Below are 18,856 nucleotides of genomic sequence, written 5' to 3' on the forward strand. Positions count from 1 at the left end.
CCAAAGGATTGTTATTCCGGCATGATAATGGATAAGGAAAATAGCTGTTTTCATCAGTTCCTTTACTGTTCGGTTGCTGGTGCATACAAGTTCTGTTGTGACTCTCGATACAAGCACACTAAATAGCCCATTACAAACGTATGGACAAAGACAGGAAAAGGCGCTCTGGTCCATCCAGCTAACTACAGCAACTTATATTTATATAGCACCTTTGAAATAATGAAACACCCCAAGGTGCTTCATGGAAGCATTACACGAACATACGAATTAGGAGCAGGAGTAGGCCATTCGGCCCTTTGAGCCTGTTCCGCTGACCTGATTTTAACTTCAACTCTACATTCCTGCCTACCCCGATACCCTTTCACCCCTTTGCTTATCAAGAATCTATCTACCTCTGCTTTAAAAATATTCAAAGACTCTACTTCCACTGCCTTTTGAGGAAGAGAGTTCCAAAGACATGACCCTCAGAGAGAAAAAATTCCTCCTCATCTCTGTCTTAAATTTTATTTTTAAACAGTGACCCCTAGTTCTAGATTCTCCCAAAAGGGGAAACATCCTTTCCATATCCACCCTGTCAAGATCCCTCAGGTTCTTATTAAACGTAGCATCAAACCGAGCCACATCAGAAGATATTGGCTTAGGTGACCAAAAGCTTGGTCAAAACAGCAGGTTTTATTGGGTGTTTAAAGCACGAAAGAGAGGTTTAGGGAGGGAGTTCCAGAGCTTTGGGCCCAGGTAGCTGAAGGCAAGGCCACCAGAGGTAGGGCGATTAATGTTCAAGAGGCCAGAGTTAGTCCCACATTGTGACACCATGTGTATCAGAACATACACACTCCCCACCCTACCCTAAAGCTATGTGATATCCTGGGAAAGGTGCCAAATCAGGCCAGTTGGGAGAGGAGGGCAAAAATCTGGGATATTCCTCTCCGACGTCACCTAGACAATTACAGCGAGTCCTTGGAAAGAGACCACTCTGTCCCTGGTAACTCACTGCAGTACCTACTCTTGTTACATGAGGCGATCTCCTTTTCTGTGTCCACTGCATAAGTTGAGCTTCTTTCTTTGGCTATTGGCATGATGGCATTGCCTCCCAGTGTAATCTTAGTGATGTACAAACCTTAGTAGGCACCAGATAACCGCCACATGGTGTCTGCTGGAGCTGCCAGACGTAAGTAGTTCCCTGCTGTGTCACGAGGCATTGCAATGATTTCAGGCTCTGAGGGGCCAAGTCTGCCTCTATGGCAACAATGTGGTTTCTTATTATGTTGTTGGTCCACAAGGGGAAACTTGTTGTCTTTGGCCAGCAAATGAAAGCCAAAAATGTGAGTCAGAAACAACTTCTTATATGTTCCAAGTAACAATATTCTTCGATATAAATAGGGGATAAAGAAAATATATTTTTTTAAAATAACAGTTACAGTGGGCCCAATTTTAACTCTGCAAGTTGGTAGGTTTTAAATGAGTTAAAATTTCATCCAGTGTATGACTTTTAAAATTGGACTGAATTACAGCACAGCCATCAATTATCCCTCACCCTTTAAACCCCCCACCCCCTTCAGTTGAAGACTGTACAGACCTGACTTATCAGGCACATCACTTACAACAGTTTGACTAGTAACAGTTCTAAAAATCTTAAATCTCTGCGCGCTTCCTGTCAACTCTTTTCATTTCACACATCCTTATGTCCGTCTGTATGATGTAAACATGTCACACTGTAATTGTGCCATCTCACCAATGGTGGCGCTGAAGTACCTCAATCTGTCTTCCGGCTCCTGCAAGAAAATCTTATGATCTATCCAACTCCACATGTCCACCTTTTCAAACCCCCTCATATTTTGTTGTCTCGCGATAAATGATCTCATTAAAACCAAATCTGTAAAAATATGGATAGATTGCATGACTTTAACATGGTGGCTTGATTGTATCCACGTGTGCCAGTCCAATTCCTTCGAACCCTGTCTTACCTAATATCGACACTGAATATTTACACCCTCACACCCACCACTGCAATATTTCCTGCATTTTGACTGATATGCAAGATGGCAAAATGTTAGCTGCATATAGGAATTTGATCGTCATATGTATAGGAAAGCCCTTTGCTGAATTTGGACCATGGATGATCCCTGAATGTGCCACTCTTAATGCAAAATGAGAACAGCAGCCATTAAAGTGTCCCCCTTTTTGCCATTACGAACATAGGAACTGGAGGACGCCATTCAGTCTGTTCCATACCATTCAATTGGATCATGGCTGATCTGCACCTTAACTCCATCTACCCGCCTTGGTTCTGTAACCCTTAATATCCTTACCCAACAAAAATCTAACGTTCTCAGAACTTTCAGTTATCTCCCATCCTCAACAGTGTTTTGGAGGAGAGAGTTCCAGATTTCCACTCCCCATTGTGTGAAGAAGTGCTTCCTGACATCACCCCTGAATGGCCTGGCTCCAACTTTAAGGTTCTGCCCCCTTGTTCTGGACTCCACCCACCTCCCCCCCCACAACCACCCGAGGAAGCAGTTTCCCTCGATCCACCCTGTCAAATCGACTAATCACCTTAAACTCCTCAATCGGATCACCCCTTGATCTTCAATACTCAAGGCAATACAAGCCTGGCCTGTCCTCCTAATTTAACCCTTTTAGCCCCGGTTTTGCTCATTCACCTACTTCACACCGCAACATAATAATCCAATAACTCGTGTGTTGGCAATGCTTCTGACACAGCAGCTTGCACTAATAGCATTACAGTAGAGTCCGAACATTATTAAAGACTTCGCTGGAAGCAGTAACATCGGGAATAGAGGAATGAAGGAATGTAGATTTCATTGGGAGTTCAGCATTGAGAGAATGCCGGGTTTGCATTGGATAGTTCTGGGCTCGTCCTCAGAAAGCAGAGAAGTTATTTATCAGATTAAACATTTGCTAGACTGACTGTAAATATAATTCCCCAAAACCACAGAAGCTCATCATTGTTGCATGCTACCCTGGGCTGTAGGCAGTGCTGGCTGGTTCTCTAGGTTGATCCTACGGCGATAACATTAATTGGACAGCATTGCTGCACTTATTCAGTTTTAGGCCTGACCTACTTCTGTCAGCTCTGAATTTGAAACTGGGACAGTAGCTCAGAGTTTTCAATAGTCGGCTGAATATAAATTGGTGTTAATTACATCCAGTCAGTGAACTCGTTTGCATTTTCACACACTGCTAACTCCCGATTCTGTCAAGCCAGACACTTGTGTCTGGAATCCTTGCACGTTTATTTCCTCTGGCTATCTCATTAACGAGGATTTCAGCTTCATAATAACATCACTCGGACACATAAAGTGATCATTGGCTGCTTTTTAAATTGGGTATTATATTTTTAAGCGAGAAAAGTCAAAGTAGATACCGGCTTCCTTCTGGCCCTTTCCCAGTATAGGAGGAAAAGATGTCAAATTAAAACAGATTTTACCTCGCAACAAGGAAATTTTGGAAAGATTATAAACTTTAAAGAGACTTCAAACTTTACATGCAGTTACATCATCCAAAATTCAATGGAATAATGATGCAGCTGGATTATAAGTATATACCTTTTGGACATAAAGGAATATGTACAACAACAATAATTTACATTTATGTAGCGGCTTTAATGTAATAAAATGTCCCAAGACACTTCACAGGAGTGTTAAAGTATGACCACCGAGCCATGTTAGGACAGGTCACCAAATATTTGGTAAAGAGGTAGATGTTACGGATTCCCTTAAAGGACGGGAGAGAGAGAGGTGGAGAGGTCCAAGGCCGAAATTCCAAAGCTTAGAGTGCAGGCAGCTGGAGGTATGACCGCCAACGGTGGAGCGATTAAAGTTGGGGACGCTCAGAAATCAGAATTGGCGAGGTGCGGAGATCTCGGAGGGTTGTGGGGCTGGAGGAGATTGCAGAGATAGGGAGGGGCGAGACCACGAGGGGACTTAAAAACAGGGGTGGTCATTTCAAAATCAAGTCGTTGCCGGGTGAAGACATGTGATGTCACTAAAGCAGAAATAGGCAGTCTTGGTGATGGAGAGGCCGGAAGGTCAAATAGGGCACCATGGTTGGGAATACTCAGTGGTTCGAGAGGGGTGGGGGGGGATGGGGTTTATGGCTCTGGAGCATTGCTTCCCAAGCTATTTCCCAGTGTAACCCCATTTTAATGGTGGGGGGAGGCTTCAGTTGTTGAGGGGGCGGGGTAGAGTTGTCAGTTGAGCGGGGGTGCAGTCGAGGCTTCAGTTGCTGAACGAGGGCGTAGAGGCTTCAGTTATTGAGTGAGGGGAGTGAAATATTTAGTTCTGGTGGCGGGTGGGGAGGTTGGGGGGAACAGAAGTTGAGCGTGTGGGGGGTTGATGAAATGGTGAAGCAGCAATCAGGGCTCAGAGAGCAGTCCATTAGGCCATAGCGCCATAGAAAAAAAACACGAGGATTTAAAGGGACCTCGCAGCTGTCAGAAATTAGTCCAAGCTGCATGGCAGCCATTGTGTGACCTCAGTGGGGGTCATGTGACTCCAGTGGGGGTCGCGAGCCATGGTTTGAGAACCATGGTCTGGAGAATTCAGTTTGCAAACTGTTGCTCCTCCTCTTGTAACATTCAAGTACGAAGCGCTAGTCAGTACATTCCCAGCCACTTTAACATTGTTACAGTCTCTCCACTTTTCAAGTGCATAATTGTCAAAAGTGACATTTTAATGACGAAAACACAGTCCATGTTTGAGGATCGCACTGTCATATTTCAATGTGTAATCACATCTTAAAAGTCATCAGCACCCAGAGAACCATCAACATTATCCTTCCTATCAATTGCGCTTTATCTTATTGAGATTTCCAGTTTTCCGAGTGGCTATCTCAGAGTTAACATTTCAGGAATTGACACGTCTAAGATAGATGCGGACTCCCTGTGATGCTGTTCATGTGGATTATTCTGGTTGGATGACCCGAATATCTGAGTAACATTTTGTCTCTCTTCGTTCCTGATGCACAAATTATTAAAAGTAGCAACGCCGCTTACTAAGGCGATTAAAAACAGCCAGTAAAACGGGGGACGGGGGGATTGAAATGCAGCCAAGTTATGTTAAACTTGTACAGAAAGATTTCGGTTTGTATAGCGCTTTTCACAACCACAGGATGTCTCAAGCTAATGAAGTACTTTGTGAAGTGCAGGCACTGTTTTAATGTAAGAAACACAGCAGCCAATTTGCACTCAGCAAACTCCCTCCAAACAGCAATAACCAGGTCATCTGTTTTTTGTGATGCTGATTGAAGGATAAATATTGGCTGGAGACCAGGGAGATGGTAGAGGCTCTAATACCTTTCCATCACTTGGCTGACCAGGAATCTCTCCCACTCTTTACTGCCTGCCATTGGCGTGTGGTGGTAGGATTGACAAGTTGGTACTCAGCCTGTTGGGCCGCATAATGGACTCACCTTTCTTGGCCGTCAAGTCCTGGGGGCAGGACTTGAACCCAGAGCTTCTGGCTTAGGGGCAGGGACAAGACCTCCAGTTCGTGACCTGATAGCGCTCTTTAAAATTATGAACGGGTTCAATGGGGTAGATGCAGAGAGGATGTTTCCACCAGTGGGGGAGACCAGAACTAGGACAGTTGCTAATAAATCCAATCGGGTATTCAGGAGAAACCACTTTACCCAGAGAGTGGTGAGAATTTACTGCCACATGGAGACTCGTGTGGAGCATAAATACCAACACAGACAAGTTGGGTCAAATTGCCTCTTTCTGTGCTGGGTATATACAATGTAACTTTATCTAATTCTGTATTCTTCTGCCTTCTGTTTTAATGGGGTCTCCAACTGTTCAATTTAAATGGATTAACACTGCCATTAAAATAGCGGCTACAGGAATGTCACTGGAAGACATAAAGCATTCATTTGGCAATGACACCAAGACTCATTTTACAAACCCCCCATATCCTACTTAGCCGAAACCCAGTGAAGGAGGAAATTAATTTGCTTGAATACCAGAGTTAGCAAGAATCAAAAAAGGGATGGGTAAAAAGCCTTACCATCTGCACTGCTTATAGAGGCAGAATAATATCTTTGTATAATCGTTGGCTACATTGTGTTAAGTTCATGCTGCACAATGGCACTGTTACTGCCATTAGTTGACGTGTTTGATTTTCTTTTCATTCTTTTATGGAATGTGGGTGTCGCTGTCAGCATTTATTGCCCATCCCCAGTTGCCCTTGAGAAGGTGGTGGTGAGCTGCCTTCTTGAACCGCTGCAGTCCATGTGGTGTAGGTACACCCACAGTGCTGTTAGGGAGGGAGTTCCAGGATTTTGACCCAGCGACAGTGAAGGAATGGTGATAGAGTTCCCAGTCAGGATGGTGAGTGACTTGGAGGGGAACTTCCAGGTGGTGGTGTTCCCATGTATCTGCTGCCATTGTCCTTCTAGGTGGTAGAAATCACAGTTTTGGAAGGTGCTGTCGAAGGTTACAATATCCCAGCGGTTATTCCAGCATGTGCCTTGTCACCTTAAAGGTCAGAATGTGCAATCGCAGGTATGTGGCAAATGCCTCCCTGAGTTTATGGGCGACTTTCTACTACTGAGGGAGTTGAACAGGTAACTTAAGGTTTTTTATTTAACCCAAAGTACCTGAACTTCTAAAAGAAGTACCCCACAATTAAGGGTTCACTGCAACGTATCAATTTCCCGGTTGGACTAGTAATCCTCTATTAGACCGTAAAAAGATTAGCAATAAATTCCTCAACCTTAAACAAGGTGAATTCACCACAAATGGGGTTGCAATACTTTCGGTAAAGTTGGAGTACAGTATAATTGTGCACCTTCAATTTGGACAACTTGAGCATCCCTGATTTCCTTCACCCACCCATGTCTTCAGCTGCCTGGGCCCCAAGTTCTGGAATTTCCACCCTAAACCTCTCCCCCTCTCCCCTCACTCACTCTCTCCTCCTTAAAGCCGCTCCTCAAAAGTTCTCTTTGGCTGTGCTTTTGTTCACCTGTCCTAATCTCTCCTTATGTGGCCCCCTGTCAATATTTTTAAAATTCTTTCACAGGATGTGGGCATCGCTGGCAAGGCCAGCATTTGTTTCCCATCCCTAGTTGCCCTTGAACTGAATGGCTTGCTAGGCCATTTCAGAGGCCAGTTAAAAACCAACCACATTATCTAGACTCATATGTAGGCCCGACCACTTGGGCTTTTATGGCAATCGACGATAGTTGTCATGGTTACCATTACTGAGACAAGAGTTATATTCCAGATTTTTTATCAATTGAATTTAAATTCCACCAACTGCCATGGTAGGATTTGAACCAGTGTTTCTGTTGAAGGGTCATTCGGACTCGAAACGTTAACTGTGCTCCTCTCCGCAGATGCTGCCAGACCTGCTGAGTTTTTCCAGGTATTTTTGTTTTTGTTTTGTCCCCAGAGCTTTAGCCTGGGCCTCTGGATTACTATTCAAGTGACATTACCACTACGTCTCCATCTCCCCTTAAATTTTGTTTGGTAATGTTCCTGTGAAGCGCCTTTGGATGGTTTACTGCATTAAAGGTGCTGGATAAATGCAAGTTGTTGTTGGGATCGAGCGCTGAACAAGAGCCCCTACCCCTGATCAGGCACGCTGATGGCAGTACAGGTGTGTGTGGGTGATAGCTGAGGCTAGGCTCGGTCTCACCAATGATGATCCTTGTGCTGCCGCTCATTATAGAGACTCACTCATCAATAACGGGCAGGATACTGCAAGGTGGCTGTGGTCTGTAGATGAATACCCCAGGAAGCAGCCATTGCCTCCACAGGCGAAGGGAGAACTTTATTGGCACAATCCGAGGATCGTAGATCAGAACTTCCTGTCTCAATAATAAAAAGACGGTCTTGTATTTATATAGCGCCTTTCACATCCTCAGGGCATCCCAAAGCATTTCACAGCCCGGTTAAATATTTTTGGAAGTATAGTCATCACTGTAATGTAGGAAACACAAACTGCATGATCTATTTTTGTGATGCTGATTAAGGGATTGCTGGTCACAACACCAGGGATATCCCCCCCCCCAATGGGATCTTTTGCATCCACCTGAGAGGGCAGACTTGGTTTAACATCTCATCGGAAAGACCGCACCTCCGATAGTGCAGCACTCCCTCAGTACTGGAGCAGGGAGTGTCAGCCTGGATTATGTGCTCAAGTCTTTGAAGTGGAACTTAAACCCACAGCCTTCTGACCGCAAGGCCAGAGCGCTGCTGACTGAGCCAAGCTGTAGGGATGGATTTGCTTTCCACCGCTCCCTTATGGCCTATGAAACGAAAGAAAAATATCCTTTAGAAACAATTAGCTAATTATTTGTAAAGTTTCCCATCTGTAGCACTTATTTAATTTATTGTTTTATTGCAACACAGGCCTTCTATAAACCTGCTGTTCAATTTGGCACAGTTAGGTGTTCCTAACCACTGTTCATAATGGAATTTGGATGCCGATCAGCAGAGAGGAAACAGGCCTGACCAATACAGGAATCGATGTGTATCCGCTACACTATGAGCCAGTCCGAGGCCGGTTGGCAAGTACTGTCTACCTAAAACTCCGATCTCAGTAACTAAGCCCTATTGGTCTGGTGAAGAGTAAATAAGGAGAGACAGGAGGATTGATAACCAGAGGGGACAGATTTAAAGCAATTGGCAAAAGATCTAGAGCGGGGGAGGGAGAATTTCTTTTTCAATGTTATTTTGTTCTGATCTGGGAAGGGCGCCTGAAAGGGCAGCGGGAGCAGATTCAATCCTAACTCCTGGAAGGGAGTTGGATAAATAATTGAAAAGTAAAAGAATTGCAGGGCTACTGGACAAGAGCAGGGGGGAGTGTGGGACTAATTGGATAGCTCTTTCGAAGAGCCAACACAAGCACGATGGGCCGAATGACCTCCTCCTGCACTGTATCTTTCTATGCTTGAGCCTCAGTTCCATCTGCTGCTGTCATCCTCATCCATTCCCTTGTCCCCTCAAGCTTCTCCTGGGCAGCTTCCCATCTCCCACCCTACATAGACTTGAATTCCAGTCTGGCAACACTTTGATTTTAAAATTCTTGTTTTCAAATTCCTCCATGGCCTCACCCCTCACCCCCCCCCTCCCTATCTCAGTAACCTCCTCCAGCCTTACAACCCTCCGAGATCTCTGTGTTCCTCCAATTCTGGCCACTTGCGCATCCTTGATTTCCATCGCTTCACCGTCGGCGGCCGTGCCTTCAGCTGCCTTGGTCCTTAGCTCCAGAATTCCCTCTCTAAGCCTTTCCGCCTCCCTCTTTTTCTTTAAGGCACTCCTCCAAACCTACCTCTTTGATGAAGCTTTTTGTCACCTTTTTGGTGACCTCTCTGATTAGCCAGTGGGCTGCAGTCTCGCTCCTGAATCAGGAGGTTGTTGGTTGAAGTCCTACTCCTGGACTGGAGTGCAAAGCTCAAGGTGGACACTCCAGCGCAGTACTGAGGGGGTGCTGCACTATTGGAGGTGCCATCTTTCAAATGAGATGTTAAACTGAGGCCACATCTGCCCTCTAAGGTGGATGTAAAAGATCCAGTGTGAACCATCTTGAAGAAGAGCAGAAGCATTCTCCCTGGTGACCTGGGAGTTATCCCTCAACCAACAGCAGTTAAGAACAGAGCATCTGCCCATTATCATATCGCTGTTTGTGGGAGCTTGCTGTGCGCCAACTGGCTGCCACGTTTCCTACATTTCAACCGTGACCGCACTTCCAAAATTTTGGCTGTTAAGTACTTTGGGGTGTTCAGTGGTCATGAAAGATGCCACAGAAATTCAAGTCTTTTTATCCCTTTTACCTGTCCTAATATGTCCTTATGTGGCCTGGAGATTGATGGCACTCCTGTGAAGCACCTTGGGATGTTTTGCTCCTTTAAAGGCGCCATATAAATTCACATTGTGTTGGTGGAAGAAGCTTGAGCAATGCATGAATACTGCTTTCCTCAAATTTAGTACACCACAGCAAATGCAAATGCAGGTGGGGAAATTCTGACTTGGCACACAAACTGCAACAGGTCTTCTTATGTTAAGAGTTTACACGATAGAATTCAACCTATAGAACGTGTTAAAGATCAAACTCATAGTCAGTTGTGATGATAATGGAGTCTCCGTTCTCCAGGTTTTTTCATCTGCTTGTATTTCCTGAGGGTCTTACCCTGCCATTCGGCCCATTGCACGCTGTGTTGGTGGGGTTGGGGTGATCGTGTGGCGCAGTGAGTAGCATCCCTGCCTCTGAATCAGAAGCTCAGGGTTCAAGTCCCACCCAGGGACTTGATGGTCATTGAAGCTGTGTTCATAACACGGTCAAACAGGTGAAGCATGAACCTGCAAATCCTTCCATCACACGCCAGTGACAGGTGGTAAAAGCGGGAGAGATTCCTGGTCAGCCATGTGATGGAAAGCAATCGCTATTCCTAGCTCCAGACTGAGATATGTATGTGGAAGTGCATGTTGCCACAGCAACTGATTCCCCTGAATGATCTATAACATACCACCACAATGGGCTGGCTCTCTGTTCATCCCATTTCCCTACCCTGATTTCATACCTTTTTAATTGTTTCTTTTTCAATCGTTTATCCAGTTTCCTTTTTTAAAAGCTATTTTGCATTATTTTTCTGCCACTTGTTAGGATAAGACATTCCAACCTAGAAACTTGGGCACGCCTATCTTTAGATGCCTTATACCCACATCATGTTAACAGTCTGTTAACGCCAATAGATTTTTGTCCTTGGGCCTCACTGTACTGTACTTGGTGCTGTGGTGGGAATCCGCACAGGTTACTGCTCCCACTTCCAATTGGGTTGAATTGCAGGGTCAAGAGGAGGAACGTTTGGGCCTTGGGAGTCTGGATCAGGGTTCATTGGGGCGGTGGGGATTTGAAGTGGGGGGTGCGACAGGAAGATTGCAGGCCTTTGGGAGATTGAGAGCACTGTCGGCGGAGGGAGGTCAGGATGGGGAAGGTCAGAGTTGAGAGTGAGGTGAGAGATCTCGGGATTGGGAGCGGCATTGATTGTGAGAAGTATTTATTGCTGCACGTGGCGTTTAGCATTGGTCTTCCCTGAGGCTACCCACACTGGCACTGGCTGCCTGAGTGCGAAGTTGCAGCAGGGACCAGCAGAAGGCATTAGGCCTATTATTTGCATTAAAAAATGGCCCAATGCCTGATTGAGACGTGGGTTAAGTAAACCTGTTGCCTGCCCTTTATCAAAATGGCGTGCCTGCACTAACCAAACAGCACCTTCACCCAAACGGACATTACTGATCGCAAACTCGCGCCCTCAATGTCTGACCAATTCACAGCCGTAAATAAATTCTCTACACCTCTTGTTTGAGAGGCATTGCACTTAAGGCCTTTAGTTATCAAGTCACTAATTGATGAAACTGGTTTACCCTGTGTTACCTAATCAAATTATTTTGAGCACCTTGATCGCTTTTTAACCTTCCCTGTTCCTTCACTTCAAGCTTTCCAGTTTTGTCAGCAAATAACTTCTCTGCTTCGTCCAATGGTATCAATATCCTTCCTAAATTAGGGACACAATGTTCTGACTGTGCTGGGCCAATGATTTGTATAAGCCTGGAGTTGCCTCTTTGGCTTTATACTCTGTGCCCCAATTAATAAACACTAAGATCTCGCATGCTTTTGTTTTTACAGCTTAGTCAATGATCCCTTACATTTTTAAAAAGTTTTGTCTATCTGAACCTCTAACTATCAGTACCCCTGGAGTCCTTTTCAAGTTTAACATTTTAATATACATTTCCTCTCACGATTCTCCCTCCCAAAATGAACTGCCTCACATTTTTCCATATTAAATTTCAGCAGGTCTCTCTCTCTCTCTCACCAATCTGTAATATCACCCTGTCCATCTGGTGTTGCTTATTGCCCTCCTCACAGTTACCCTTCCAACCCACAGGGAGATCGTGATATAGTGGTAATGGTAGTGGGCTTGGCTCAGGCTAATGCTGTGGGACCCTAGGGTTCAAACCCCACCATGATACTGATATTAATTCAAATAATAAATTGGGAATTGGAAGCCAGTCTCAGTAACTATTATCAATTGTCATTAAAAAACCCATCTGGTTTTGAGTCATTGCAAATTCTGGCCCCTACATGATTAGTTCAAGGTGCTTTGGGATATGTAAGAAATTAAATAATTTATTTATACATGGAAGCAGATTGACCAGAAAAGTACCAAGGATGAGGGAATTCAGTTATGTAGAGACCAGAGAAGCTTTTTTTTATTCATTCATGGGATGTAGGCATTGCTGGTTAAGCCAGCATTTATTGCCTGTTCCTAGTTGCTGTTGGTCAGAAGGTATTTAAGAGTCAACCACTTTGTTTTGGGTCCAGAGGGTCACATGTAGGTCTGACATGGACAGCAGATTTTCCTTCCCTAAAGGACATTAGTGAACCAGATGGGTTTTTACACCAACCAGCAATGGTTTCATGATCATCATCAGACTTTTAATTCCCGATTTAAAAAAAAAATTGAACTCAAATTTCACCACCTGCCGTGGTGGGATTCGAACCTGTGTTCCCAGCGTATTACCCTGGGTCTACTGTTCACTGTTTATCACTCTTCAGCCAAAAAACACTTCATATCACAACATTCCCTTTAATACGATGCGCCATTTTGAAAATCCATACACAGCTACCGTTTCATTTATCAATAGACTCTGTCACTCCCTAAACAATCTCTTTGACGTGACTTGTCTATTTAAAAAGGAATATTTTTTCCAGTGATCATTAATTTTATCCCTTATTGTTTTTGGAAGCTTTTGCTTTACCTATGTTGGGTTAATTGGTCTGTAGTCGACCTGGGACAGAATTTTAAGTTTCCCCCACCAGCGGGTTTGTCGGTAATGGGGTGACCGTAAAATTTTTTGGATGTCCTTCCCACTGGGCTCCCGCCCGCCCTGAACTCCCCGCAATTTTAGGGTGGGATAGGTGAGGCCTAGGCCAGCCCCCCGCCCCAGTTGAGGCCCTTAAATGGCCAATTATCATACGAACTAGGAGCGGGAGGAGGCCATTCAGCCCCTTGAGCCTGTCCCGTCATTTAATAAGATCATGGCTGATCTGATAGTAACCTCAAACCTGCATCCCACCTACCCCCTGATAACCTTTCACCCCCTTGCTTACCAAGAATCTATCCACCTCTGCCGTAAAAATATTCAAAAACTCTGCTTCCACCATCTTTTCAGGAAGAGAGTTCCAAAGACTCACGACCCTCTGAGAGAAAAAATTTCGCCTAATCTCTGTTTTAAATGGGTGACCCCTTATTTTTAAACAGTGACCCCTAGTTCTAGATTCTCCCACAAGAGGAAACATCTTTTCCACATCCACCCTGTCAAGCTCCTTCAGGATCTTCCATGTTTCAATCAAGTCGCCTCTTACTCTTCTAAACTCCGCTGGATAGAAGCCTGGTCTGTCTAACCTTTCCTCATAAGACAACCCACCCATTCCTGGTATCAGCCTGGTAAACCTTCTCTGAACTGCTTCCAACGCATTTACATCCTTCCTTAAATAAGGTGGCCAATATTGTACACAATATTCCAAATGTGGTCTCACTAGTGCTCTGTATAACTGAAGCATAACCTCCCTACTTTTGTAATCAATTCCCTGCGCAATAAACGATAACATTCTATTAACTTTGCTAATTACTTGCTGTACCTGCACACTAGCCTTTTGTAATTCATGCACTAAGACACCCAGATCCCTCTGCACCTCAGAGCTCTGTAATCTTTCACCATTTAGATTATATGCTTCTCTTTTATTCTTCCTGCCAAAATGAACAATTTCACATTTGCCCACATTATACTCCATTTGCCAGATCTTTGCCCACTCACTTAACCTATCTATATTGACCACTTGAGGGCAGTTTCCCACCCAACCTCAATTTTCAGGCTGGAGGGAGGAGTTTGGGGGCAGGGGTGATGCAGAACGAGTTTTCTCTCTCTCTCTCTCTCTCTCTGTGCATTAGTCATAATTTAATGTGTCTTGTGCCTGGGTATTCCGTCATTACTACTGTCTCTCTTGAAAAGAGGAAAATGGAGCTACAATTATTTTTTCCCCGCATCAGCTATCCTTTGGGAATGATTGGGATATTATTGTGACCGTGTACTAGACCATGCAATAATCCTGCAGCTCAGTGCAACTACCAGTAGATCCAATTGCTGGGTGAGTTTAAACCTGCACTGTCAGCAGAGGGCTTTAGAAGACTTGATTTCTAACGTCAAATGGACAATCAGTTCTTCTGTCACTCATGGGATTAAAATGCATCATTATACACCCGTACACACAAAAATGCTCACATGCACATGCATAGACAAACACAAATGCTCACATACGCTCAGACACACAATACAGACAGATGCGCACACACACAAAACACACACAGACAAACAACACAGACACACAGAGACACACAGACACACAAAACACACACACAGACAATGCAAACACACACATGCACGCACACACAACACAGACACGCAACACACACAAACACAGACAACACACACATGCACACGGACACACAAAACACACACAAATGTGTGTGTGTACACACACAGACATACACACAACACAGACAAACATGCACAGATGCACGCATGCACAAAGACACACGCACACAACGACACACACTAACACACACACACACACAATCACATTCACACACACTTTAAACAGTTAAATTGTTTAATCTGGATTTTGTAAAGCACAGAATAAACAGAATTGCAATTGACTTGTCCCTGAACCTGGATCTAATGCTGAAGACTCATTCATGAAACATTATTCTCTAAGGAAGATACTGTCCCCAGTCCTCGAGGACACACTGTCACTTCTGTCATGTTGCCATGGGAATCTGGAATTCCATTATCCTGCCACAACGCAGATGGTGTCTTCAGGAATCCAATGTGCATCTGTTAATCTTGAAATATTACTGCTCATCCTCAATACATATTACCAAGGAATCATTAGTGACATTTTCCATATGCCTCTTAAAATTAAGGAATAACTTGATTGCAGGATTTACAAACATGCCAGAGACATGCATCTTCCTGGATTTTTCTTTTGCAATGAGAGGGAAAATTATAGAGAGAGCTACATACAGTGAAATCGCAATGATCAAATTCGGGTGACACAAAATTCCAGTTACGTTGAAATCATCAACTACTCCTGCCAGCAAAATAATAAATCCCAAAGAAAGATGCCTGTGGTCAGCTGAAATTCCATACGGGTAACTCTGGATTAACATCTTTTGGTTATCTCCACCTATCACTGGCCCTCTGTCCAGCTCTACATGTCCCACCCCCCTTAAACCAGCTTATATTTCACCTCTTTTCTATTTTTCCTTAGTTCTGATGAAGAGTCATTCGGACTCGAAACGTTAACTGTGTTCCGCTCCGCAGATGCTGTCAGACCTGCTGAGTTTTTCCAGATATTTTTGTTTTTGTTCTGGATTAGCCAAACTTGCCCACGCTCACCAATCGGAGCGGAGTTAGACTACACAAGAGCGCAAAATCACGGAGCGTTGGGCAAGCCATCATTTGGCATTGAGATCTCCCATGACAGGATGTGCAAAACTTGTGAGTGTGGCTAAGCCTGTAATAGATGGCCGCTGCTTAATTCCCTGTTTCCCTAGCCGATCCGCAAAGGGTGTAGAGATGCTCTGGGATTTCACACTGCAGCACGGAAACACCAAAAACACGGTCGACTGCACTGATGACATGGCGACTGTACTGCACATGTCCAAAAACAGCACGCTAAGCAGAAAAAAAATTACAAAGCTTTTCTGGCGCTAACTCCCAACAAGTTCCAGTATTAACTCCCAGTGAGGCAGTGGCATAGTGGCATTGTCCCAGGGCTGGTACTCCACATACCCAGGCTATTTCACTGAGGGACCTGGGTTTGAATCCCACTATGGTAGATGGTGGAATTTAAATTCAATTTTAAAAAATCTGGAATTAAAGGTCTAATGATGACTATGAATCAATTGTCGTAAAAATCCATCTGGTTCACTTAATGCCCTTTAGGGAAGGAAATCTGCTGAATTGAATAAAGACCTTTTCACACATTTACTGCTTTACTATGGACAGAATTTTGCCGTTGGTGAGCAGGGGGTGGGGCCCGCTCACCGACGTGTAAAATGACGCGGGATGACATTGGGCGGAACCCCCGATGTCACCGCGCCCCATTTAAATTTTCAGGAAGGTGGGGGCGCAGCAAAATCAGCTGCGGGCCCGCCGACCTGTCAATGGCCAATTGAGGCCATCGACAGGATCAATTAAACAATTAAAGGACCTGCCCGAATAACCTTAAGGTTGGTGGGTCGGCCAGGAGCCCCGGCGGCAAATAGAGAAAACATGAAACCTCATCCAGCGGCGGGATGAGGTTTCATGCAGGGTTTTAAAAAGTTTAATAAAACTATAGTGTAAATTATGAACATGTCCCATCTCATGTGACATTGTCACATGAGGGGGGGGCATGTTAGGGAATTTTTTTTTCTCTATTTTTGATCTTTTTCAGCGTGGAAGCGATCTCCCTGAGGCAGCACTTAGCCTCAGGGAGATGTGCGCTCTGTCGTGTGCATGTGAGAAAGAGCGCACTGTTGCTTTTGGGGAATCCCCCCCCCCGCCCGCACAGGGAGTGCATAGCGCTTCCCGCCGGACGTCACGCTGGGCGGGCCTTAATTGACCCACCCACTTAAAATGGCGGTGGGGCCCGCTTCTCCAGCGGGGATCAGCTCCCCGCCCGCCGGAGATTGGGCCAGGCCCACCCGCCCGACAGGCAAAAAACTCTGCCCTATGTTTACATTTGGCATTTGAATCTGGTTTTTTTGACATAGTTAGTAGGCATATTGGGTTACATGGAGACGCATTCGCATGGGAATGGGGTCTTCCTCAGCAATCACAAAGCTCTGCTTAATGTAAGTTTGAGGGCGGCTCCCCTGGGATTTGGCTCATCAGGATTTTACTGTACAATGTACATGTCTTCGTGACTGGAACTGAATAGAACCTGTTGTTAACACCCAAAATCCCCTCAAGACAGCCAGTGAACCTGTTAAACCTGCAAGGAGGCATTTTAATTTGAAAGACTCCTATTGCCACAGCAGAGAAAAAGGCCACTCAGCCCATCACATCGGTGCTGACGTTTCTCCCTAGAGGGGCCGCTTGTCCAATTGCACAGTCCCCACCCCTCTAACCAATTCTTTTTTTTATATAATCAAGCAACTATTTAACTTCCTTCTGAGAGAATCAGTGAACACTGGTATCAATGGTGATATGCATTTAATAATTCCACATTCCAATCACTTTATGTCTGAATGTACTTTTCTACTCCAACCCCCTCACCTCTTCGATCCTTTTCCTTGCTACTGAGTTAATTTATAGAACAATCTTTTTATTCGATTTCTATCTTTGGTTGCCCTCCGTACCTGAAAGTAGAGCATGCAGTTGTTATATACCGTGTGTCAGCCACTGTACATGTAATTGTACAGTACAGTGCCTTGAATCTGAGTTTAAGCTTTAGGGCTTGAACACAAAAAATCTCAGCTGACATTTCAGTGCAGCACTGCAGGAGCACCGCACTGCTGGAGGTCCTGTTCCTCAGATGAGAAGTAAAACTGAGGCCCCGTCTGCCTGCTTGGGGGAATGTAAAAGATCCCATGGGCGTTATTTTGAGGAAGAGCTCTCCCCGGTGTCCTGGCCCATACTTATCCTTCAGTCATCACACAAAGCTGATTTATCTGGTCATTATCACTTCACTGTTTGTGGGAGCTTGCTGAGTGAAAATTAGTGGCTGTATTTTCTACATCACAGCAGTGGCTACTCTTCCAAAGTACTTCATTTGTTGTAAAATGCTTTGAGACATCTGGTAGCCCTGAATAGAGTTATATAAATGCAAGTCTCTTTCTTTGTTTCTACTTTTTAAATATATGCCTATATTTGTTAATGTTTTATTCATATAATAATGTATGTAAATATATGTATGTATATCCATCTATCCATTTTTATATATGTATTTTATATATAGATATATACACAATTTATATATCTTCCAGTCAGTTTTGGAGATCTGCATGTGCCAGGGCTGAAGGTCTAACACGAATTTCCCTGCTTGTTCCAGGTTCCCTGGTGTGCAGCCCCCATGTGTCGGAGCTCTCACTGAATTCACAAGTTGGCCCTGGTGTTCAGAACCTCTCCCTGTCTCCTCGCCTGAGCCCAGACGGCAAACAGCACTCGCCACTAATGACTCCGCTCTTGACAGATGCAGCATGCGTCAAGACTGACGACGAAGAAGAAATGAGGAGAAAGGTTTGATATTAATGACCCCCCCCTTCCCCCTGCAGTCCCACTGGCCAAGAAATGTCACGGTCGTGACAGCGAAAGCAATATCATGCAGGAAACCTGATTTCAGGTCGGACATCTGTCACATTTGAGCCAAGGGCACTTCAACTAATCTACAGCCCTAACACACCAATGAGCTGTAGCGTGGTAAATCAAACACTTATTTTGGATGCAGGCAATCCGATTTCTTTTGGCTTGAAATTTAAGGTTTAAATTAATTTCAATGGGTTTAAGGTAATTGGCAAAAGGACCAGATGTGGGGAGTTTTTTTTTATACCTGGTGAGTTGCTGTGATCTGGAGCGCGCTGCCTGAAAGGGCGGTAGAAGAAGATTCAATAGGAACTTTCAAAAGGAATTGGATAAAGAGGAAATGTTTGCCGCGCTGTGAGGAGAGAGTAAGAGAGTGGAACTAATTGTCAATTGACCTCTGTCAAAGATCCAGCACAAACACAATGGACTGAGTGGCCTCCTTCTGACTTCTTTAAAATTTTAACATAGTGAATTGCACAATTC

General features: G+C 44.6%; 1 protein-coding gene across 1 annotated transcript in view; it reads left to right on the forward strand.

The window, feature by feature from the left end:
* The window catches only part of farp1 (FERM, RhoGEF (ARHGEF) and pleckstrin domain protein 1 (chondrocyte-derived)), a 265,170-nt gene that overhangs the window by 177,176 nt on the left and 69,138 nt on the right, over positions 1-18,856 (forward strand). Inside the window, exon 14 of the mRNA XM_078546027.1 lies at positions 18,123-18,310. Coding sequence (XP_078402153.1) covers positions 18,123-18,310 — 188 coding nt within the window. The remainder of the gene's footprint in view (positions 1-18,122; positions 18,311-18,856) is intronic.

This window comes from Cetorhinus maximus, chromosome 7, assembly GCF_964194155.1.
Source record: "Cetorhinus maximus chromosome 7, sCetMax3.hap1.1, whole genome shotgun sequence".
NCBI classification, from domain to species: domain Eukaryota; kingdom Metazoa; phylum Chordata; class Chondrichthyes; order Lamniformes; family Cetorhinidae; genus Cetorhinus; species Cetorhinus maximus.